Source organism: Eptesicus fuscus, chromosome 23 (assembly GCF_027574615.1).
Source record: "Eptesicus fuscus isolate TK198812 chromosome 23, DD_ASM_mEF_20220401, whole genome shotgun sequence".
Taxonomy (NCBI): domain Eukaryota; kingdom Metazoa; phylum Chordata; class Mammalia; order Chiroptera; family Vespertilionidae; genus Eptesicus; species Eptesicus fuscus.
Window position 1 is genome coordinate 12,529,489 of NC_072495.1, and position 24,873 is coordinate 12,554,361.

Consider the following 24,873-nt stretch of genomic DNA (forward strand, 5'->3'; position numbering starts at 1 on the left):
GGGCCCTTGCACACCTGCAGATTCCCCTGAATCTCAACCCTCACTTTAGAAAGTCTGTGGGTGACAGCACCAAACACACACAAGAGCACTGAAATCAGGGAGCAGCGCTCTGTCATAAATTGGTTTTCCAGACAATTCAGAATATTCTTATAATATTTTAGATTACAAAGTTAAAAACAAATAAACAGTCCTAGCCGGTGTGGCTCAGTAGAGTGTCGGCCTGCGGACTGAAGGGTCCCAGGTTTGATTGTGGTCAAGGGCACATGCCCAGGTTGCGGGCTTAATCCCCGGGGGGGGGGGGTGGGGGGCAGGTGTACAGGAGGCAGCCGATCAATGATTCTCTCATCATTGATGTTTCTATCTCTCTCTCTCCCTTCCTCTCTGAAATCAATAAAGATATATTAAAAAATACAAATAAACAAATCATAGCCCCACAGATTGTGAATGCCTAGGTGGATCTGAGTTTGGGAAGCACTGCTCCGCAGTATTACAATGGACAGGAGAGCTGGGCTGCAAATTCTGGCAGAGAGGACAGTGACCCTTGACTGTAGAAAGGTCTCCCTATGCTGTGAGTCACAAATCTCAAACTCCCTCTTCTCGGCACTAAGCTCACGGAACCTGCCTGCCTCGCAGCCATGTCAGCCCTGGAGGCCAGGACGAACTCAGGCACTGCGATTCATCCTAGAGGCAGAATTCATAGTTAGAGGGCAGACTATGACCTTTCCTTTCATGGAAGCAGTACAGCTACCAGCCCTGAAGTAACCCAGCCCCCAAGCTCTGAAAAGCATCTCTATGGTGGCTTCGGCGAGACTGCTCCATCAGCCCATCGACACAGTGACAGTCATGCATTCAAAACGTCAGCTACACCAGAACTGGAGCCGAGGAGTCACAAGTCACTCAGGAGTAACCCAAAGACACAGTTGAGGGGTATGTGCTGACAAAGCTAGTTGAGTGATGTTTGATTTGGGACATATTTACTTTGGGAGATACTCAACAACAGCCCAGCACCAAAGTTCACTTTGAAATTGTGCTGATGACCTTGGCTGATTTCATCTCTGAAACACACTTCACAGAAGCACAGAGGTGAGTTTGTTTCTAACATTTCTGCTGATTATAAATTCTCATTTGTGGTTAGAGATGGGCAACTGGTGCACTTCTCTATCAAACTACAAATTCTAAAGCGTTCTATACTATCTTAGAAATGTTTTTATTTTTTAATCTGCCTATTATAAAAAATTTTCAGTTCCATTACTGGCACAATTAATGAAATTAAAAACAGGAGTTAAGAGTAAGAAAAGATTATACCTATGTTAAGTTATTTGCATTGGATAACTGTACTGTGATGATGTATAAGAATATCCTTGTTCTCAGGCATTTTTCCCTGGAACATTAGAATTAAAAGTTAGAGAGACACAATATAAGGGACTTACTCTCAAATGGCTCAGAAAAAAAAAGGTATATGAGTGTGCCTGTGTGTACACACACAGATATACACACATATATACATGGAGAGACAAAAAGGGAATAATAAAACCACTGTTCCAAAATATGAAATCTGGAAAAGGGTACACAGGCGTTTTTCTCTATGCTATCCTTCGAATTTTTCTGGAAGTTTGAAGTTATTTCAAAATTAAAGGTTTTTTAAAACTTCAGGCAGTTACTTCTCTCCCATGATATCTGCCCTGTTTGGGCCTGGAGATAACATTCACGAGGAACAAGGGTGTCCCAGTGTTATGCGCTGATGTGTAACCAAAAATAATGCTTCTCTTCAAAGATAGTAATCTGGATTTAAACATAACCTAGTGAATGTTTTAAAGTGTCTTATATAATCCTTGTTATACTAAATGGCAAAACAACAGGAAGATTTACCTTTTAGATACTTAGCTTCAAGCCATAGGAAATATCAAGATATATTTTCTCCTTCCTCTGATAAGGGAATAATGAAAACTACTTTTGGCTTTTCATCATATAATACAGGAACAGGGTATAAGAAAGCATCTGAATATATTATCTGAACACAGGATAAAAACATGAATGTTTTCACCTCTGCCTCCCCATCTGATCTCACATTTCTTTTCCTGAACTCTTATTTAGTCAAGTTGGGTTTATTTTTTTAAACCTATTTTTATCCGAGAAGGATACTTTTCAGTGCAGCCTAGTAAGGAGACTTCCACCAAGTCGCTTACTTACTTCTTCTCTAACTTTTAGTAATGCATTACCCTCAATACCTATGCCCAATTCTATCTGGAAACTGGGCCCAGCTCTGCTTGCAGCCACACACATTAGAAATCGTTTCACTGCAGCTTCAGCTAGATGCCTGGGGATGGGAGGGGTTGTATGAAAAAACAACAGAGATTTTCAAAGCTGGAGACTACTAGTATGATTTTCCCTCCCCAAAACACTCAATTCAAAAGCCTCTCGGTTGCAAATACTACAAAGGCTGAGCTGGTAATTTTAACAGACTGTAGGGGAAGACACAAGGAGGGAGAGAATAAGAAGGGTAAGGAAACCAGTCCTGGTGATCTAGGGCAAACAGGCACAGCACTCGGCCATGAGGGGGTGGGAGGGTTCAACCAACTTGGTGCCAATCTAGCTACGACCACTCATATGGATGTGAGGCTCAGTATCCTGGTCTGGAAAATGCTGTGAGGACGAAGTTAAGTTACATAGACAAAGTTCCTTGTATAGTGCCTGGCAATATCAACGTCAACAAACTGAGAACATTTCAAGTGGGGTATGCATACCATTAGCTCCGTCTTCAGGCCTAACAAGTCCAAGTATTTACTTAACAGGAGCAGTAACTCTTATCTGGCCTCAACTGGAAGCATATATCTGGTCCTCAAATATCTAACAGGAGATGGGACACACACAACAAACTTAGTCACAACTCCTGTTTCTAGGGTAATCAGAAGTTGGGATAATGTTGTATAGCATCACAATAATGTCACCATCGTAACAAAATATAGAAGCATCAAAGAATAGCTCATCTACCCAGGATGCAATTAATAACCCAGGAAATGAGTAAGAGAAAGAAAAAGCCATTTGGCAGCCAAAACTGATTTGGCAAGCCAAGTCAAATCCTTTCTTAGAACAGGCAGAGGATGAGTAGATAGAGAGAGGCTTACCACAGGGTACGTACTAAAATTTATCTTCCTTTACTTAATGGGAGTGCCCCTCTTTAATCTCACTATATGCCTAGTGAGATTATTCCTAACTCCATGCTAGCAGCAGTTAAGTAAGATATACTGTAGCTCCGCCTGACAACGGTGGGAGCCAACTGAACATACAAAGGAGAAAAAAGTACACCTGCAGCAAGCACAGCCTTGTAGCCCCCAGCACATTTCAGCCCACCAGTCACATTTCATGAGGCCTGGAGGGGGTCTGTTACAGACAATTTCCAAATCATCTGCAAACTAACCCTACATGAAGGTTGTGTGAAGATAGGAGACAGAGTTTAGCGAATGAATGAAAAAAAAATAACTCCCTATGGCTCATGAGCCCCCAGGATTCTAGATGGTTACAGTTCTCTGCAAACCTTTAAAGAAGGGATTCTCATGTAGGGGCCCATGGATCCTTCAGGCAGGTTTATGAAGTTCGCATACAATGTTAGTATCTGTTTATCTTCACCAGATTCTCTTAAAGTCCATAATCCTAAAATGGTTCAAGACTGGCACTCCCAAGCATCTCCCAGGGTCAAAGCCGCCAGGACTCCTACCTAAGCACTGCAGAGGTGGGGTGGGGTCTGCTAAGCTCTCTCACATGTCGTGTTTTCCCTCCCAGCTTTAGCTCTGCCAAAATGAAATGCCCGTTCCGACCCCTCGTTGTTTCTCTCATATTAATATCTGTGTGTGGGAACAATGGCCTGGTGGATCAGCTCGAGAAAGGAGGGGATGATTCTAAGTCTGCGGATCCCCAATGGGGGCAGGTAAATAGCCAAAACCTGAGCATGCCCCTTCTCGCTGATGACTTCCACAAGGAAAACACGGTCACCAATGACTGGATCACAGAGGGGGAGGAGGACGAGGATTATCTGGATCTGGAGAAGCTATTCAGTGAAGATGACGATTACATCGACATCATTGATGTGGTTTCATCGACAGATTCAGAGGCCAGTGCTGGGAACATCCTCCAGCTCTTCCACGGCAAGAGCCGGATCCAGCGCCTTAACATCCTCAATGCTAAGTTCGCTTTCAACCTCTACCGAGCACTGAGAGAGCAGGCCAGTCCTTCCGACAACATCTTCATAGCCCCGGTGGGCATTTCCACCGCCATGGGTATGATTTCCTTGGGCCTGAAGGGGGAGACTCATGACCAAGTACACTCAATTTTGCATTTTAAAGACTTTGTCAATGCCAGCAGCAAGTATGAAATCATGACCATCCATAATCTCTTTCGTAAACTGACTCATCGCCTCTTTAGGAGGAATTTTGGGTACACGCTGCGGTCAGTCAATGACCTTTACATCCAGAAGCAATTTCCAATCCTGAATGACTTCAAAACTAAAGTAAAGGAATACTACTTTGCCGAGGCCCAAGCAGCGGACTTCTCAGACCCTGCCTTCATATCAAAAACCAACAACCACATTCTGAAACTCACCAAGGGCCTCATCAAAGATGCTCTGGAGAATATAGACCCAGCCACTGAGATGATGATTTTAAACTGCATCTACTTTAAAGGTAAGAAGTAGCTTATGTTTCTCAAAGCAAAGTCGCAACATATTCTTAGTACACATGCAGGTGGATTGAATGCCAGAACTATATTCTAGCTCTGATTTATCCAGGAAACCAAGACACAAAGTCAGTTCACAGAGATAGGCAAGATCATGATGAGGTGACAGTAGGAGCTGACACTTACTTGAGCCCTAACGTCATGTTTTTACACTCACTGAATCTTCACAACATTGTGGGGTTGGTACTATTATTAGCGTCCCCATTTTACAGATAGAGACACCAAAGTACAGAGAAATAAAATGACACGCCGAGTGCAAAGCTAGTAAAGGTCAGAGCCAGGGTCAGCACCTTGTTAAATTGGAAAAAATAATACAAAAACCTTTTTAGTATTTGGCCAGTCTGGAGATTTTTCATTTCCTTGCCCAATTTTCAGTAAGCAGGAATATGGATGAAAGGCTGAAGTGAAAACTGTTCAGCCTGAATAACTGACATTAACACCTACAACTCTTTTTGGGACACTCTGCACTAATGGGCAGGTATAGGGGCGAATAAAGTATTATTTCTAGAGCAACTATTCTGGGCCAGACACCAAAACACTTTGTTTTTTATTGATTTCAGAGAGGAAGGGAGAGGGAGAGATAGATAGAAACATCAATGATGAGAGAGAATCACTGATCTGCTGCCTCCTGCACGTGGAGATCGAACCATGACCTCCTGGTTCATAGGTCGATGCTCAATCACTGAGCAATGCCGGCCGGGCCCAAAGCACTTTTTAAAGAGGCTACCCCGCCCCCCTCACTATACACACACAGGACCCCTGGAGTCCTAGAAATAAATGGGCATAGGTTTGTAAAATCCAGACCTCTCTTTAAAATGCCCTCACTGGGACCTGAACAAGGAACCTCCACTTCACAAGCCTAGAGGGCTGGAGGGCAGAGACAGGAACGAGCCAGCATCACAACTGGTCTCTGTGACACAAACCACTTTCCTCTCTGCCACCAAGAATTAGTGGGCACCGGCCCGAGAGGCAAAGGACGAAGGCCCTCTCCTGGCTGCTGCTACAGAGCCAGCGCCCCTCCACAGGCCAATACACTGCTCTGTGCCTATGCCAAGACCTCCCAACAGAATGCCAGGCAGGCATTCTGCTAGATGGGCAAGGGGGGGGGGGGGCTGAGGAAGCCAAGACCACAGGAATGAGCTGGACCCCTGGGCATCCCCCCTTCCCCACAAAAGTCAGGCACAGCACCGTCCTCGTGGTGGGTGGAACCAAAGGCTGAGTTCTAACAGGCTTGTGACAGACACACACGCTATACAGGTATCCCCAACTTTTTGGAAGTGACCACTTCACTTTTACAAAAGAACTACATTAGTACAGCAACGGCTTTTTCTGTAAAAGCCAACATCCTCTTCAGATTTCTTTCAGTTAAGGAATACAGGTGCTCTTCACTTGACATCACTTTGGCTTGTACAAGGTTTCACAGGACTGCTCTACTTTTGGATAGTGGGGGAAGCCTATATATATGAACACAGACATATATCTCCGTTACTGGCTAGCAGCTTTAGAAGTGAGCAAATTGCAGTCTAAGCCCTGGCTTCACCACCCCTTATTTGTGTGGCTGTGGGTAAGTCACTCACCATCTCTGTGACGTGGTTTCCTCACCTTGATCACAGAGATAACACTTATTCTGACAGGGCTGGCAGCAGCACTGCAAGAGACAGTGGTGCCACACTTGAGGCCAGCGCATGGCATGTTGGGAAGTCCAATGAACTCGGATGAGTAAAACTGTAGGTTTCAATATTATATATTAAGTATGTATAATATTACTTAACTTCTATAAGCAATTAAATTCTGTTTAGGGATGCCTTTAGAACAGGCCAGTGCAAGCATCTGTGCACCAAAGCCTTCAGTCCTACAAGTCTGTGGGGTACCTCTGGGCCCCAAGAGCCTCTGCATTGGGCTGGCGTGGTGCTGAGCAGGCAGACACACAGCAGCAAGCCATCCCAACTGGAAAGGGGCTGGAGAAACAGCTAAGATGTTCAGTTTCTAATCCCCTGAACTCAGTAACCAGTGTCCCCGAAAGTGTAAAAGTGGCAAATACATGTGCTTCTTTTTGCCATTATATTGAAACTTCAGTCACTTAATTTAATCCTGGGAGTCAGAGGGAAGAAATGCTAGTAACATCCAGTCTTTCATGGATATTTATCAAAGGAGAGGAGAGTCTAAAAGAGTAATTTTAATCTCTAGCCCCCAAATTTGTTACTATTTTTATTTTAATTTCAAATGTTACAACCACTTTGTAAAGCACAATAAAACAGAGATTCGGCCTCAACAGGAAGTCAAAGGAAAGAATCCCAGCAGACACGTGACAGCGTCAGCAGAAAGAATAGTGATTCTCAACCGGGGGACAATTCTGCTCCCAGGGCAAATGTCAAGAGACATGTGTGGTTGTCACAACCTGGGACGCAGGGGAAGCACTCCTGCATCTAGGAACAGTTTCAGAAGTTAGGCCAGGGATGCCACTAAACATCCGACAATGCACAGGATAGCTGCCCAGCACCGAGAACTGCCCGTGTCAATAGTGCTGCAACTCCTGGGCAGAGGCCGGCTCAGGGAGGAGGAAACTTGGCTACAATCAGAAGCAGGTGGTGTTTAAACCTCCTGCAAAGGAACCTCTTGCTTATCTCATTCAGCTCTCTTACCCACCAGCTGGAAACCTTGAGTTGTTCTGTTATGTGCCTGTTTCCTCCTTTGTAAAATGGGGCTAATAATAAAAAGCACCCAACTCTGTATGGTTGCTGGAGAAAATGAGGTAATACAGGAAAGGTGCTTAAAAGAATGCCTGACATCACCAATTCTCATCTGTCAAGCATCCATCATTACTAGTTACTAGCTTCTTAGAACTAAATTAGTCACGTACTCCTTCTTGGATACACAGCGCCGTGCCCAAATCTAAAGTGACGATCTTGATGGCAGCAGCACCAATGTGTCTTGCTGGGTCTTAGAGAATTCAGAGTGCGAGGGAGGAAGCCACCAAACAGATCTGCCACGAGCTAAAAGCTACTCGTTTTACAAATGAGCAGGTAGAGGCTCAGGCACGTTAGGTGTCTTGCTAGGGCCTACAACTAGTTAGTGTCAGAACCTAACCCAGAATCTACTCCAACCTACTTTTCCTCCCCCATCACCATGCTTCCTACCAGTATGTTAGCGCTCTGACCTTAGAATCCTCTAAACCTGTGGTTCTCAGTGTGGTCCTCAGACCAGAAGCATCAGCATCCCCTGGGAACATGTGAGAAATGCCAGTTTTTGGCCCAAACCAGACTTTTGGGATCAGAAACATTGGGGGTGGGACCTGCAGTCCAAACAAGCCCTCCGGGGTTTCTGATGCAGGCTTACATGTGAGGACCACTGCTCTAAAAGGACATTTTCATGAAAGCCCCATTTCTGTTGACTTTATAGGATCCTGGGTGAATAAATTCCCAACGGAAATGACCCACAACCACAACTTCAGGCTGAACGAGCGAGAGGTGGTCAAGGTCTCCATGATGCAGACCAAGGGGAGCTTCCTGGCGACAAATGACCAGGAGCTGGACTGCGACGTCCTGCAGCTGGAGTACGTGGGCGGCATCAGCATGCTGATTGTGGTCCCGCACAAGCTGTCTGGGATGAAGACCCTGGAGACACAGCTGACGCCCCAGGTGGTGGAGAGATGGCAAAAAAGCATGACGAACAGGTACTTCAGGTTGAGTGTTTGACCTCTTAATTTCCAGGATCCTGAGGGTGCCCAGGAATACTAGTACTTTGATCATTTTATGAAAAGTGGAAAAGTATGCATGAATACCCAAGAACTGCCACATTGGGCCACTCTATTAATTCGGCCCAAATTTCTTGCTCGGTGAGAGGTAATCAGAGCATCTGTGAGAAACACATCTGCTCTCCATAACGACAGAAGTTAGTGACAGGTGACTTAGACCCAGCTTGGAAATAATCCTGGCTCTGCCATGTACTTGCTTTGTGTCTTTGAGCCCTGGCTTTGTCATCTATAAAAGCAGCATGATCCCATAACTGCCTGGGGACGCTGGGGGAAATAAATAGAAAAGCAATGTCAAGCATCCCTCACAGTGCCCAGAACTCTCCCCTTCCCTGACCCAAGAAATCCTGAGGTCCTCTTACCTCATTAAGAACATGTCTTTCATGATTTTCCTTTATTATTATTTATTACTCCATAGTCAAAACTACAGGTTACTAAGATTATTATTGGATCATGGCAGAAAATGAAGAAGTTACATTTCTGTTTCACTGGATACTGGTTAGGCCTATATTAAGAAGTGAATCTGGTGTGGTTCTCCTTTTGAGACAAGAATACAAAGAAATGGAATAAACTAAGAAGCTGGCTCTTAGAAGAAAGTATTTGCCAAGGTAGCCAATTAGTCTTCAAGCCCTGACAATTCCTCCTTAAGAATGTCCCTTCTGTACTTGCCTCCTTCTTAACCACCTTCTACCCTGAGCCTATAGAGGCCTAACCAACCACCTGTTTCCACTCCTCAGTCTACCCCAGCATTGGCCGCCAGAAGAGCATTCTCACAACACCATCTCCACCTGCCTCTTTTCATAAACTCTGTGGACCCCCAATCACACGATCCAGACCAGCTTCCAGGCCTGGCCCACAGACACAGCCCCATCTAGCCTGCTCTACTCCCATGTCCTCCTCTCTCCCCTCCCTTTCGGCCTGGTGCACCCTTGCACCCCAGCTAGACCACAGCCTCACACTCCCTCCAGGCCTCTGTTCACACACTGAGGTCCCCATCTCTCAAGCAGTGGGCAACCTTCTAGGCCACAGGAATACCCCTCCTCCACATCCCCTCTTGGATGGCTCCAGTAGTTAGACCTGTTCTAGTTGATCAGACATGAACATACCATCTTTCTGTTTTCACTGCTTCACATGAGAGTCTTGGCTTGCTAAAAGGAAAGCAAGCTCTTGAGAAGGAGAACAGCATCGGACTTCTCTTGATCCCTGTGAGGGCTGGATCTGGCTCCAAAGGCACTATTGTTGCTGTTAACCCAGTTGAGGGCTGAATGAATTGAGGCAAGGACTAAGAATGCCCAGCACTGTCTGGTATATACATGTATAACAGGTTCTTTTTTTAAGCACGCTGACCTTAATTAATAAAATAAGAAATGGCTGAAATTAGGGACCAAACAATAATTTTAGACATCTCTCCAACCACAAACCTGCAGCAGTTCTGCTGCTGACCTGGAAGACAGGACATGAACCCACAGTATGAGGAAATGGCCACTCAGCAGTAACCAGGCCTCAGTCTTTGGTAACTGGGATTACAGTGAGATGGTCTTTCCAAAATCCTCAGGTGACAGTACCAGGATATGATTTTAACAAGTGCTGTGTCAATTCTGTGGTAAATGCACCACTCTGGGTGCATGTGAAGAAGAAACATGACTCTTCCAACTTGTGGCTCATAAAACTCGGCCCCCTTTTACTCTCTGACCAGAACTCGAGAGGTGCTCTTGCCCAAATTCAAGCTGGAGAAGAACTACAACCTGGTGGAGGCCCTGCAGTCCATGGGGATCACGGGGCTGTTTGATAAAAGCAGCAACATGACAGGAATCTCAGACCACAGGATCGCCATCGACCTGGTAACCTCTCCTCTCTGCCCTCTGCACCCAGCCCCAGGGTCTCCCCCAGCAAAGCCTCCTCCCGCCCGGCCCTGACTGCACATGTTGGGGAAGCTGGGTCTGGTCTCCCTGAGTCTGCCAGACACTGAATGGGCAGGGTGGCCTGTCTCAGGAAGCAGCCTGGGGCTGAGCCCAGTTCCTGCTGACACCAGAGAGAGAGCAGGTGTGTGCTCCACTCTGTGAAATAGCTACTCCCAGCCGAAACATGATGCAGAGACCCTGCACTATGAACTTAACACACCAGTGACAGGCATCCCACAAAAAAGAAAACACCAGTCCAAACCATGTGCAGTCCAGGCCCAATCCTTCTCCCAGTGCACCCCAGAGTGTAAGTCGTGGCTCTCAGACTGCTCATACTGTGACCACTGGAAAGAATGATTATGATGCTAGAGTTTATAGATAAGTGTTGTTTAAACAACATGGCCTCTAAGCACAATTACCATATCTGATGGGTGATTAGAAAGCATTTCAAGGGTCATTCTAACCAGCTGTGGCCTGTGCCTTGCATACGGTATTTCAACCTAGTCCCCAAATAAGATGCAACTCCGCCATATCTTCTATCCCTCTGTGTGCCAACTGACAGAATCTGACAACTTGCCTTTCCATTTTGAAACAGTTCAAGCACCAAGGTACCATCACAGTGAACGAGGAGGGCACCCAAGCTGCTGCTGTTACGACGGTGGGGTTCATGCCTCTGACAACCCAAGTCCGTTTCAGTGTCGACCGCCCCTTCCTGTTCCTCGTCTATGAGCACCGCACCAGCTGCCTGCTCTTCATGGGGAAAGTTGCCAACCCCACCAAGTCTTAAAGGTAGAGGTCTGGGTGTCTCAAGTTTTGGTGGCACTCTGTAGTTCTGCTTTCATTGTAACAATGAGAACAGAGATGTTTAGCATCATGACTTTGTGGTTTATACTACCATTCTGAAACTGAGAAACATGTGAGAGAAGAAATTTACCAACAATGAGAACCTTGCTGGAATTAGCTCTGCATAGTGAACAATGCCGTCAGTTCATAGAAGTTAATGTACCCGTGGCATGTCAGCTTTTACCTAGAGGGTGTCAGCAACATGCAGACCAGCTTACCTCCCACCTCCTCAGAGCCTCCCTGGCACTCCCTTCCCTTGTGGTCCCCATCCTTGCACATCTGGCTCTATTACTCAAAGCCTTTCTCAACCAGGGCTCCTCGTCTAAACACACAGCACAGAAAAGAGCGGCATGACTAATTTCTCACCTTTCTCAAGGAAGGGGCACAGGTGGCACCATCCCCGATGCCAGGAGAGAAGCCACCTCGTGTTCAAGGGGAGCCCTTGGCATTAGGGCTTAATTCTAGCAAAGGCCCAACCTTCCAAACTGATGCTGTCACCTCACTGCTGCCCAGAGGACAGTATGTACACACGGCCCTGCCTTCTACCCTAGAGAGAAATAGCACCACTTTCGCTGTGTGTCTCTGTTATAATTCTAATCTCTGAAGCTCACATAACGAAGAAAGGCTAAATTCACAATAGCTGACGTCCCCAGAAATGACAGAGGTTTAGAAAAAGTAACTTGAGTTTTTCACAGTGACTCATGTGCAGGCACGGTCTCGGGTGAGTGTTGCTAAGTCCTGGGAGCAGGGCTGCTGTGGATGGGGCTGCACGGGGAATTCCTCAAATCAGCCTTTATGTGGGCCACACATTTCGGCTCTCATCCCTGGACGCAGGGAGACCCTCAGATGTGCTCCTGTCTGGTTTGATAAAGCAGGCGACAACTGAGGAATAAACTTCTGGATTCTTCGCTCCCTGGGTAAGCCAAAGGGAGAGCATGGCAGCTTTGTGCGTACGGCTGTGCAACTGTGACCCCGGCAGGAGAGGCCTTCTCTCTCTCTGCAGAGGAGAAAGATCTGGTTCAGCAGGGCACCAACACCTGCCAAGATGCTGCTGCAGTGAGTGGTGCGGCCAGGGTTCAAGTGTAGGTTGGCCTGACTCCAGGGTCACAGGTGGAATCTTGTCACATAGGGCCTCTGACCCAATGAGACCAACACCAGTCATGGGGGCAGCGAAAGGAGAACCTAGTGCTCCCCAATGTTGGGGGCACTGTGATGGGTATGCCCTGCGTTATCTCACACCAACCCTGACAGGTTCGCACTGTTATCACCTTTTTGCAGCTGAACAAACAACTAAAGCTCATAGAGGTAAAATGATCTGCCTCAGGCCTGAATTCAAACCCAGGCCCTGCTTTCCCTGCTAACCCTGTCTGCCTGCTCCCTTCCCAACTTCCTGCACCAGGCCTGCCTCTGCCTCCACCATCTACTGACAAGTACAGGGTTGAGACCAAATCTCTCCTTGTCATATCCTCTTGGTCGCTAGGTGAAACCTGAGGTTGCACCTTGAATTCCTCCTCCAATTTGCTTCTACACCGTTCTTCTCTGGTGCTTGACTTACATTTCTCATCCTGCTGCTGGTTCCTCCTGCTCCTCCTGTTCCTAAATTTAGCTACCTCAATAAGCTTTGCCTTTAGCCCTTTGTCACATCTGTCCTACCCAGAAAGGCAACCGCCTCACTTTTAATTTGGCTGCCCCACCTCTGCTGGAGCCAGCTCAGGCTCCTCTATGACCTTATATCCACACAGGCCAAGGCCCTCCACTCTGCATGCTTTTCATTCATTTACATCCACTCAAAATGCCCGTGGAGCCCCCCTTTCAGAAACTAGCTGACCCATGTTTCAAGGCCGTGGAGTACTAGTTCAGAGCACAGATCCTGGGCCACGCTGCCTGGGTTTGAATCTTGGCTCTGACATTTAGTAGCTGTGGGACTTGGAAGCAAATTCTGAGCCTCAGTTTCCCCATCTATAAAGCGGGGATAATAACAGTACCTATCTTACAAGGCTGTTGTGAGGATGGCGTTAATGCCTGGAAAGGGTTTAGATCTCTGCTTACTGTTTAACAAGAGCTAGGTAAGAACTTCCTGTTACTATCTTCATCCGAGACAGTGTTTAACCCAGGGATTCCTAACAGGGGGCCTTGGCTGGGTTTCTCCCACTTCACTTCCTGAGGTTAAATCTAACCCTTGTGAACAGAGGCATTTCTATGGAGGGAGAGGGCACAGCTTTCAAATGGGGTCCATGATCTAAAAATTGTTAGTCCATACACCTCATTTTACAGGCACGGAGAAAATAAGTAACCTGCTACTAGTGGCATAGGTCAACTAGCTCTAAGTGAAGGGCACAAATGTTTTTCAAGCAGGAGGCACATGTTATTAAATCACTACTTCATGACAATGGAGCAAGCAGGCCTCTAGAAGAAACTTTCAAAATGCTCAATTAGCCCGGTTGGCATGGCTCAGTGGTTGCGCATCGGCCATTGAACCAGGAAGTCACGGTTCAATTCCCAGTCAGGGCACATGTCTGGGTTGCAGGCTCGATCCCCAATGGGGGGTGTGCAGGAAGCAGCCGATCAATGATTATCTCTCATCATTGATATTTCTCTCTCTCCCTCTTCCCTCTTCTCTGAAATCAATAAAAATATATATATTTTAAAATGCTCAATTAACTAATGAGCTAGACACCAAGAGAAGCAATTTAGTCAGTGATATTTCTGAAGAAATATTATTCATAAAGTTGCAGAACAAAGATTACCAAACCTAAGCAGAAAGGAGCTTCAGAGATTAGAAGACCCAGCTTCCAGTGACTCCCTCCAGGGTCCCAAGGTCACTGATAAGTGAACAGCTGCATTAGGAGTGACACACAGGCTTCCAGCCCCAAACCAAACCCACTGACACGGCCACTGAACAATGTAATTCAAGACACACTGTCATCAAAAGATCCAAAACAGAGTATCTTTTTCTTAAATAGAAAGAAAAAAAGAACAACCACAAAACATTAAAAAAAGGAAAAAAAAAACTTTGGAAATTAGTCATCCTAGAAGGTCCAAGGGGTAACAAGAAAGCAAATTTGAGAGTCCATGATCTCTGTGCTCTTTGTTGAGCAACAGAATCAAATATTTGTTTCCTTCCCATAATATAACCATTAACTTTTGTTAAACTACAATTCTTATTCTATTCACATAAAGGGTCACTGCAGCAGAGGAAACGCGTATTTTAAGTATGTTCTAGCCTGTCATTGCTAACACCTATGCCTACCCTGACCCGGCCAGGATTTCAGGGGTCATCTCCATCTTTTAGTGGAGAGGCTGCGATGCTCACTCAGGATCCCATATGCAGGACCAGAGGTTCAACCCTGGCCCTGTGACTCTAAAACCAACCTCACCAGTTATCGCTTCCCAAAGTGCTAAGTGCCTCCTCTAGATTTCTGATATGCTAAACATGTTTAAAACTTCCCAGGCATATGGGTCATAGAATTCTGGCGCACACCAATGCGATTCTCACCTCAGGCATGCTCCCTGTCTGCCAAAACCTGCTCTTCTGTGGATAGGTTCCCCCACCTTTGACCTTGTTGTGTGGTGTCCACCCTTCTCCCCTCCAACAGGCCAAGAGAGTACCATGGACTTTATACCTCTCCCTCCAGGTCAAACAAAGGGCCCATGTGCAATGACACTTCCAAAATACAATTGTGCTACTAGCCAATATTAAGTATAAAGTAAAAAAAATTATGTTTTTAAAAATTAACCAATGAGGGTGTTGATGGAAAATACCATGGCAGAAAGAGTTCCCGTAATCCTTAAATCTCAAAGGGCTGTGGGAGAATACCTGATCACAGGTATGAAGGTGGTAAGGATCCCAAAGGAACGTGAAAAGTCATCGCGGTACAGGCCCAAACCCCTTGTCTCCTCAAGCACACCGAGGATGAGGAGACTGTCCTGACATAGACATGGCAGGGGAACCAGCGACTCTGCTTCCCCTCCTGAATCATCCGCTTACGGGAGGGAGGGACAGGAGAGAAAAGGACAGGCGGAAGGAAGGTGAACTGGAAGCAGAATGTTCCACAAAATGCAATGTGTCATCTTAAGAGTGAAGAATAATATCCAGTCAGTTACTATTTTTCATCCATCCTGGCCACTGAAATTACCTCCTAAAGGTCCCCAGATTGAGAATGATGAACATTCAGATGGTAGTAAGTACAGAAAGTGCTGTGCAGAGATCAGGAAGGTCTCCTGCCTGCCTGCCCTCTATGCCCGAGTCACTATGGCAGCTCAGAGGTCAAGGAAGGGACGCTGTACATGTAAGTGTTCAAGACTCAACGACTAGGGGTGGGCTGAGGTGGGAAGAAACTAGAAGGCAGAAGCAAGGGCTTAACTAGAAGGTGGGTTAAAATACTAGAATACGGGCCTGGCTTAGGACTGGTAGTTGGGAATGAATGACAAAGGGAAAAATTACTTTTATAAAGATCATTTGAGAAGACGTGGCTGCTGGTTGAGACGGGAAAAGATGGGACAGGGGCTCTCTACCAGACAGTGCCCTGACAGGGAGAGGGCCTGTACCTCGACTGCCCACCACAATGGTGGGTGCAGCTGTGCCCCAAAGTGTGCTGGGCCCACTGTGTCAACAATGCCCACCAGGGGACACCAAGAGCTGCAGCAACAAGGCTGGGCACCAACCAGCGGCCTAAGGCTTCCTTTTGCAGGAAGGGGCGGGGGAGGAGTTGGAAGCAGGTGCCCGCCTATCTTAGAGGCACCACAGCAGGATGTGAGATACAGGAGAAACCCAGAGTCAGACTGTGGACCTAGGAGCCACGCAAGAGAGAAATGAAGTGGCTTCCCTGGTCAACCTGCTGAGGATGGTTGAGAGGGGCTTAGAGAAAGGGAGTAAAGGTGTGACCACTATGGCACATACCTATGGTAGTGGTCAAGTCACATCTACGGAATCCTGGCACCTCAAAACAGCACTTTTCTAAAGGAATTTGCTGTGTGTCACCGTGTAATACTCAGAACATGAGCACAGTATCTAGAGTTTGAAACCACTCAATTAAAATGAATACTTACCACAGCTATTACAGGAATGAGTACACCCAAGTTCCCTGCGCTGCTAGAAGCCTAGAAAAGAACAGACTTAAGTTAATGATAAGCATGTGTTTATTAAATAAATGAAAAGACACAGTGTTGTGTAAAGCTGAAATTCCTTAATCTAAAAGAAGTGATGAGAGGTATACACACAGAGAGAGATGTATAAAAATGCTAATCCAGCATAATTTTAATAGTGAAACAACTTAAATGTCAAACAGTAGAATGATTACATAAACCATGGCACCTCTGCATAATTAAATACCACACAGCTATGAAAAAGACAACTTCCTGAAAAATATTTAATTACCTTGGAAAGTGCCCCAAAAATGTTAAATGCAAAAAAATCAGGACATAAGAGTATACTAGTAGTAAGTAGTAACTCAATTACGTAAAATAAATGATTATATCTGAGTAGAGGAATTATAGGTACTTTTTGCTTTATTATTTATAGATTTCTATATCTTTTCTATAGTAAACATATATTCTTTCCAAGTTAGGAAAAATTTAGGGGTTACTTAAAAATAACTAAATAGCCCTAGTTGGTTTGGCTCAGTGGATAGAGCATCGGCCTGCAAACTGAAAGGTCCCAGGTTTGATTACAGTCAAAGGCACATGCCTGGGTTGTGGGCTCGATCCCCAGTTGGGGCTTACAGGAGGCAGCAGATCAATGATTCTCTCTCATCATTGATGTTTCTACCTCTCTCTCCTCTCTGAAATCAATAAAAAAATAAATAAAAGGGAAGTTCCCTGACCAAACACATAAATGTGGCTAAACTATGGTACACACTGATTAGCCAAAGTTCTGGAAGCACATGCCCAACCACATTCGGTTTATTTTCTATATTTACAAAAACATGCATGTGAGACACTCTTCCAAGTGCTTCACAAAATCAACTGTAGCAGTAGCTCAATAAACTCTTGCCTATTCACACTGCATGATCGGTAAATAGAAACTATTCGCAAAGAAGAGAATTCACAGCTTGGCACCCGGGAATCCCTACATTGCCATGGGTACAACACCTATCCCCAGCCCATGAGGGCAGGCAGAGGGGAGCAGCCGACAGGTCCCAGGGGGTGTCCTTCCTGGCACTGAGGTCCCATTCCCTAGGAAGAGGAAGAGAATGGCTCCTGACACACCCCTCAGGCAGGTTACAGCCTTTGCTCTCAGTGCTGAGCTACTCTGCCTCATTAGAGTAGCCCTCAACCGGATGCCAAAGGCCTCGCTGGACATGGCGGATGCCCTGTCTGCTATGCATCAGGATGGGCCTAGCTGTGCACCATCCTGGGAGACTTGAGAAATCAACCACTCAGATCACTGGCAGGAGCCTGGCTGAATTAGAGTAAAGGGTCTTAGGACTCCTTTTTGCACAAGCTACTCCCTCTCAGCCAAGATTTTCACATGGAGGGCCCCTTCTCATTCAGTTTCCAACCTAGCTGTCACGTCCTCAGAGAGACCTTCAGCATCCTCACCATGCTGCCCATTTTGTTTTCACCATCTCCTCCCACTAAGCCCACAGGAGCAGGCACCTTAACCCGGGCACCCAGAACAAGGTCTGGGAAACGGGACTGTGGCCAAATCTGACCCACCAGCTGTTCCTGGAAATAAGTTTTATGGGAGCACCCCTGTTCGTTTACTTAATGGCTACGGCTGCTGTTATGCTACTATGGCAGAGCCGAGTAGTTTCAACAGAGACCATATGGCCCACAAAACCCAACACACGTACAACCTGGCATTTTACTGAAAAAGTGGGCTGACCTCTGCCCTAGGCACATAGTAGGTGAATGGTAATTGTCTAGAGAAGAGGAAGGAGGGGGGAGGAGGTCAGAGGAGACAAAGGAGGAAGAAGGGGTAGAGGGATTGTCATCCACATGATCTGTCAAAGGGGAGGTGATGGGGTAAGAGGCTTAACCTGCCTCAACCTCTCTATTCTGTCTCTTTGGGGGTTGGAGATCTGACATCTGAGTGTCTCCATAGACATGCCTCCCTTGGACAGCCTGCGATTAGGCCAAATCTGGTTCTTCTCCTACTGTCACTGTGTTCTGATATCAGCCTCTGCCCCCTGGCTTCTTGCACTTTACCAGATGTGCAAGAAGGGAGATGGGGTTGGGGTGATAAGTCACCTTATCACCCTGGACTGGGGGACACAGCTGCCATGAGCTGGATGCTGTCCAACAAGGAAGCCACCCTCTTCCCTGACCCCTGCCAGCACCTCAGAGAAAGAACCTCGCCCCCTTTGTTCCTGCACTACATCAGCTGTGTTTAAGTCTTTTTTTTAACACAGAAAGCAGCATATTTCAACCAAGATGGAGCCTGAAGATTCAGCCTTGGGCAGCAGGGCAACACGATGGCCACCCTCCTCCCTACCTTCAGGGCGGGCCCCTTCTCGCTGGCCCTCTCGCTGGCACGCTTTCCCTCCAGCCCCAGCTGCACAAACAGCTCCAGCAGGTTCATGAGCAGCTCATCCACAAGGTGCTCGTCCTGGATGTTGGCCGCGATGTTAGCCAGGGCGTTGATGACCGCCAGGGAGCAGTGCCTGGGGAGGGGGAGAGAAATGACAGCCACCACCAGGCAGGGACCCCCTTCCCCCGCCACCTCAGCCTGGTGCCTATGAAGAAAGAAGCCCGCCAGAGGAGATGCACACACCAACTTTGTGAACAATGGCCCCTGACGGAAGTCAGTTGCTGCAGAAATGACTGTGACCTCTCTCCTGACAGGTATTAAGGGTCTCAGGGGACTCTCTAAGTTCCAGGAATCTGCTTGCTGGGGACTTGGGAAGGTCTCAGAACTATTCCCTCTGAGTGTCAAGGGCCTACTACATAATTAAAAATGAAAGTACTTCCAGATATTTCCTGGACGACCCTCTTTCCCTCTCAAATTATAGAGAGCCTTGATTCGTCACTATCACCCCTAAAACTTTTGTCTGATCATCAGCTTCTTCCCAAAACTGCCTCCGCCCTGGGGATGATGTTAGTATTGGCTCACATCAGACACTTAGGAAGTGCTAGTGGTCCTGGGACAACCTGCCACAGGATCACACATGCCCGCCCACATAAACTCCAGATACAAAGCTGACATGCCCCTTCAACCAGAGGCTGTGAACCAGCCAGGCTTGCCAGGCTTCTGTGGCACTGGGGACAGCCAGACCCTGCCATTTCTATGCTGTGTGACCCTAGGTGAGTAGCTAACATCTTTGGGCCTCAGTATCTTCCTGAGTAAAACAAGGATAATGCCCTCCTCCCAGAGTGCAGGAGGAATTAAACACTCTACATGAAGCACTGAGCACACCGTCTGGCCTCCATCATCTCAGAGGAAACAGCAGCCATGATAAAGGCACCCACATCACTAATATGCAAATTCCTAATAGATGAGGACAAAAAAAGGCAGTAAATGCTTCCACTGGTGAGGAAGAGAACAAATCGCTTTTGGTGGCAATATCAGAGAAGGCTCTATGGAAGAAGAGGAAACTTGAGCCAGAAGTTGAAAAGCTGGTAGGCGTGGGAACACAGAAGGGCCAAGAGCAGCAAGACAGATGTGAGAGTCAGAGGAAAACAGAGCAAAGATGGGGTGGGGAAGGTTTGAGGAGCAAGGAGGTACAGGAGTCACTTTCAGAGCAAGGAGGCAATGTGGGAAAGAGGTGTTTTGGTCTGGGAGTCAGTTTCATTGCAGACATCAGGACGGATAGACTTAGAAGGAAGGGGAGGTGAGCTGGCCGCCTCCCCAACCCACTCCACAGGCTGTTCTACTAGCCTGGGCCTGTGATGGTGGCAGTAAGAAGGCAAAGAAATAATAATGCCAAGAGCTGGCATTTCCTGAGAGCTTTCACATACACAATCTCAACTACCCACACAACTGGAGACATTTCACAAATGAGGAAGCTGAGGCACATAGCCACTCTCCTGCCCACTGAGTTGGATGGGAGAACAGAAATGCCAACAAAGGGGCAATATCTCTTCCTCCCTGCCCCAACCTTCTGTCTTCCTGACTTAACTTCCTTCTTCCCCTCCTTTCCTTGACCTGAAAAACTTTTGTGAGATCCTCCAAACATGGAAAAGCATGCCTCCGGTCCTTAAGACATTCCCAGTAATGGCACTGGACAAAGAAACATTTTCTCGCCGAAACCGGTTTGGCTCAGTGGGTAGAGCGTCGGCCTGCAGACTGGAGGGTCCCAGGTTCGATTCCGGTCAAGGGCATGTACCTTGGTTGCGGGCACATCCCCGGTGAGGGGTGTGCAGGAGGCAGCTGGTTGATGTTTCTCTCTCATCGATGTTTCTGGCTCTCTATCCCTCTCCCTTCCTCTCTGTGAAAAATCAATAAAATATATTTTTTAAAAAAGAAAAGAAAAGAAACATTTCTCAGTCTTCCAGGGAAAACTGGCCGGACTTTACACAAATTTCAACATTCGAGGATATAAAATGCCATTCCCTTCGACTCTCCAAATTCTATCTCTCTGAATCTATCCTGAGGAAAGCATCAGAGATGCTCACAGATATGTAGCTATTATGGTATTCAATGCAGCACTTACCAGTAGAAAAACTGGAAAACTATCGAATATCCATGCTAGGGACTGGTTAGATAAATCAGTGCTGCTATATGAGGTGGTACTACACAGCCATTAAAGACAACATGCAGAGGAATGTTTATGGCATGGCTGATGTGTTGCTACGTTAGAGAAAAATAGGTCACCCGGGTGGGCAATTGAGCTGCCTGGAGTGGGGGAAGGCAATGAGCACTGAGCTCACTCAGCTCCAGGCGGTGGGCATTTCTCAACTTGTGTATGCACTGATCTGTAGCATATTTTCTTCAGTAGGAAAAAAAGGTTATTTAAAAGACAAATCTCCAAATCTCACATTTTTAAAAGGAGTTAAGTACTGTCATGATCTAAAGCAACAAGGAAGTCTAAAGAATTACCTATAGCCATGGTCCTTGTAATCTTTAGTGGCTGAGTACACGACAGAACTGGCCTTCACGCTGATCTGCTGGAAGAGATTCCACACTTCCTGGTAAATGTATTGCTGGAAGAGAGCAAGGGACACAATTGTCATGACTAATCCCTGAAAGCCACTCCTAGGAACACAGAAAAGGCTCCTGTATTGTCATTCAGAGGGAAAGCTCCTGAATCATGGAACATAAAGCCCTAAGACCACCCAGAGCATCCACTCCCAAAACTTTCAGCAAACTTCAAATTAAAAGCTAAAAAGGAAACAGCTTCAATTTAAATCCTGTAATTAACATCAACAAGGAATTAATCTAAACTTCTGTTTTCCCCAGCATTTACGAAACCATTACACTAGTCTCTTCTTTTTTATTTTATTATTTATTTATTATTATTATCACTAGAGGCCTGATGCATGAATTCATGCACATTGAAAGGAAATTAATTAGAATACTTTAATATCGCTATTCGCCCTTTCTCTGTAATATAAGTGTCAACCAAATTCACAATCGACAATGACAGATTGAAACACATGCGTGCGGTTGGCGCCAGCAAGAGTTTTATATGTATTGCACAAGCGCAAGCCAACTTAGCCTTTTATAGATATAGAATAAACTTACTTAATTAGACCTACTTTCTGATTTAGCTGAACTTTTTCCAGCCCAGTGAAGCACCCAAACTTCTCTTTCAGATAATTGTCAGCAACACAGCAGTAAATATTAACACAAAGCAGATTATTATTGTAGATCACGCAGGGAGAACAAAGGGTAAAATATTTAACTGCAGCAGTGTTTGACTATGTTCTGTGCAGTGAGAAAACCTGAAGTCATTTTCAAGGTCCACCATTTCTTACTTCTTTTCAGTCGGATCAAGTTTCTAAGCTTTCTAAATCTCCGTTTTACAGCTAATGAAAAGAAAATAGGATTCCACCGAGTCTCCTATCTACCTACTCCATGACTTCTGTGAGGATCAAATGAGATGAGGCATGGGAAAACGCTTCACAGACATTTGGTTAAAGTAGAAATGTTTGTACCTGGCTATAAAGCAAGTCATGTTCCTGGCTGAAGAAACTGCAAGGAGACTAGTCGTCTCTAGGAAGAGGAAGCTGGGCATTGCTATGTGACATTACCCGGTGCCCACAGCCACCGTTTATGGCTGGGCTGGGCCATGGTCCGCATTTTGCACCATGGGGTCTCGGCAGCTTCGGCTGCGATTTGGTGGGCTGTTGCTCTGCAATTTGGTGGGCTGTCGCTATGGGGTGGTGGCGAGGCCTGTGTCCCACTTGGGGGAAGCTGAGTGTTGCCTTTGTGAGCGCTAGGTCCGCGATGCCGTTTTTCTGTAAATGGCCAGTGCGCATCCTGGCAGCGCCTGCATTGAGCGTCTGCCCCTGGTGGTCAGTGCGTGTCATAGCGACTGGTCAGATGGTGGGACACTTAGCATATTAGCCTTTTATATATAGAGATTTTTTATTCTTACCCAAGGATATTTTTCCATTGATTTTTAGAGAGAGTGGGAGAGAGAGGGAAGGACAGAGAGAAATATCGATGTGAGAGAAACACATCAATTGGTTGCCTCCTGCACACTCCCGGACCAGGGCCTGGGTCTGGAAGGAGCCTGCAACCAAGGTACGTGCCCTTGACCAGAATTGAACCTGGGACCCTTCAGTCCGCAGGCCAATACTCTATCCACTGAGCCAAACCGGCTAGGGCTATTCTCTTCTTTTTTTAAAAAAAAAACAACCCTCACTATTCAGTGTTAGGACAGTTGTGAGCATTTACCTGATCTGCAGGGTAAATTTAATCTGTATTTTTTACATTCCTGATAGTCAAAGGAGTTAATGAAGCTTTCTCAGGGTTAGTGGGTGGTTGGGGCCTTCCTTACATTTCCGGTGATAACCAGGCAGCCCAGCTGGTCGATGATAAGCACGTCGAGGGGGGAGGGGGGCTGGCAGAATTTCTGCTGCAAGATCTGCAGAATTGGCTCCATGACCTTTGGGGTGTCCCTCAGCGCCACTGCGATGTGTCCCAAGGCTCGAATGGTGTGGTCGGGAATCAAGTGAGCGTCCCTGTAAGAGGGAAGAATAGAAGCGCCCTGGAAACAGTCCTCGCCACACAACAGTGAAATAAAACCTGGAAGCTGGATGTGGATGTCAGCATCATCACAGTCTTTCAGACGAAGCATTCATCTAAAAGTGACAGCCTGGGATCCTTAACCACCAGCAGAAACACAAAGTCCTGGGTACCAGGTGGGAAGACAGAGATGTTTCTCTCCTCCCAAATACTGGTCCAGAACAGACATCACAAGGTGGGTTTCTTCTGAAATCGTGGAACAAAATGCACAATCCGTGTTGTGCAAGAAAGCAGCACAGAAGTGCACAATGCCAGCTACCCCCTTGTGCCCCAAGAGAATAATGGGCAGCCCTCTGAGATGGGACGTACTTGTCACTCTCCTGAGAGATGTAGAGCCGGTTGGAGAGGCTGGCCAGGAAGGCCTCCACGATCACTGCATCCACCGTCAAGCCAGCTTTCAGGCACCTGAACAGCAAGGAAACCCCCACAGCATTAGGCATCACAACCACTAGGTAAACGTTTGGTTTTGTTTTAACTTTTCCTTTCTCGGGTTTACAAAGTTTAAAGAATTGCTCTGAACAATTCCCCCCAGAAATCTGAATGAAAGTCATTGCACAGAATGAATTCAAAGACCTGCTGCAGATTTTGCCCACTTTATAAAAATATCTCAATCGGAAACAGTACCTTCATTATTTTGCCCAGAACAGTTTCCTTCACAATGTCATGTTCACCCTAATTCCTGTATTATTTCTTCACAAAAGTCATTGTAACTGATTGAAAAGACAGATGGTCCTGCCCTAGCTGATATGGCTCAGTTGGTTGAAATGTTATCCCATACACCAAAAGGTCAAGGGTTCGATTCCCGGTCAGGGCACGTACCCAGGTTGCAGATTCATTTCTGGTTGGGGTGTGGTCAGGGTGCATATGGGAGGCAACCGATCGATGTTTCTCACATCAATGTTTCTCTCTCTCTCTCCCTCTCCCTCCCTCCCTAAAAATCAATAAAAACATATCCTCGGGTGAGATTAAAAAAAAAAAAAAAGGCAGATGGTCCCAAGATGGCTGAGGGACTATTAAAATTATATTTCCCAGCCAGTGTGGCTCAATGGTTGACAGTCAACCTAGAAACCAGGAGGTCATGGTTCAATTTCCAGTTAGGGCATATGCCTAGGTTGTGGGTTCGATCCCCAGTGTGGTGCATGCAGGAGGCAGCCAATCAATGATTCTCTCTCATCAATGATGTTTCTATATATAGCTCTCTCTCTCCCTCTTCCTCTCTGAAATCAATAAAAATATATTTGAAAATAAATAAAATTATATTAAATAGCTTTACAAAATTATAAACATTTCTTATTTCATAGTTTATTTTGTTTGAAACAGCCTTTTCTTCCTCCCTGGTCACCTGTCCCTCTGGCCCAGCCTCCTACCTGCAGATGTTGTCAATGGCAATGTCCCGGAGCTGCTCGTACATGGAGGGCTGGCTCTTCTTTCCTGGCATGACGTTCAGGGTCGACTCGGAATGCTCGTTGGTTACACTGATTTTTATATCATTGCCAGCAACTAAATGTAAAAATTCA

At 46.3% G+C, this 24,873-nt stretch overlaps 2 protein-coding genes across 2 annotated transcripts in view; one reads left to right on the forward strand and one right to left on the reverse strand.

The window, feature by feature from the left end:
• PI4KA (phosphatidylinositol 4-kinase alpha) overlaps positions 1–24,873 on the reverse strand; it is a 95,108-nt gene that overhangs the window by 34,101 nt on the left and 36,134 nt on the right. Inside the window, exons 14-19 of the mRNA XM_008142637.3 lie at positions 24,724–24,856; positions 23,666–23,761; positions 23,109–23,292; positions 21,203–21,306; positions 18,659–18,827; positions 16,273–16,323 (exon numbers count right to left, since the gene is read on the reverse strand). Of these exons, the coding sequence (XP_008140859.2) occupies positions 16,273–16,323; positions 18,659–18,827; positions 21,203–21,306; positions 23,109–23,292; positions 23,666–23,761; positions 24,724–24,856 (737 nt within the window). The remainder of the gene's footprint in view (positions 1–16,272; positions 16,324–18,658; positions 18,828–21,202; positions 21,307–23,108; positions 23,293–23,665; positions 23,762–24,723; positions 24,857–24,873) is intronic.
• Positions 998–11,167, forward strand: SERPIND1 (serpin family D member 1). Its single transcript, XM_008142636.3, has 5 exons — positions 998–1,083; positions 3,781–4,676; positions 8,128–8,401; positions 10,176–10,320; positions 10,976–11,167. The coding sequence occupies exons 1-5, from the start codon at positions 1,034–1,036 to the stop codon at positions 11,165–11,167; spliced, it is 1,557 nt and encodes a 518-aa protein (XP_008140858.2). The 5' UTR covers positions 998–1,033.

What these genes read in the sequence shown, in the direction of transcription:
- SERPIND1 (XM_008142636.3), top strand. Translation starts at nt 1,034, where the DNA reads ATGACCTTGGCTGATTTCATCTCTGAAACACACTTCACAGAAGCACAG. An exon ending in CACTTCACAGAAGCACAGAG is followed by an intron (nt 1,084 to 3,780) that starts GTGAGTTTGTTT and finishes TTTCCCTCCCAG; the next exon opens with CTTTAGCTCTGCCAAAATGA. An exon ending in CAAAAAAGCATGACGAACAG is followed by an intron (nt 8,402 to 10,175) that starts GTACTTCAGGTT and finishes CTCTCTGACCAG; the next exon opens with AACTCGAGAGGTGCTCTTGC.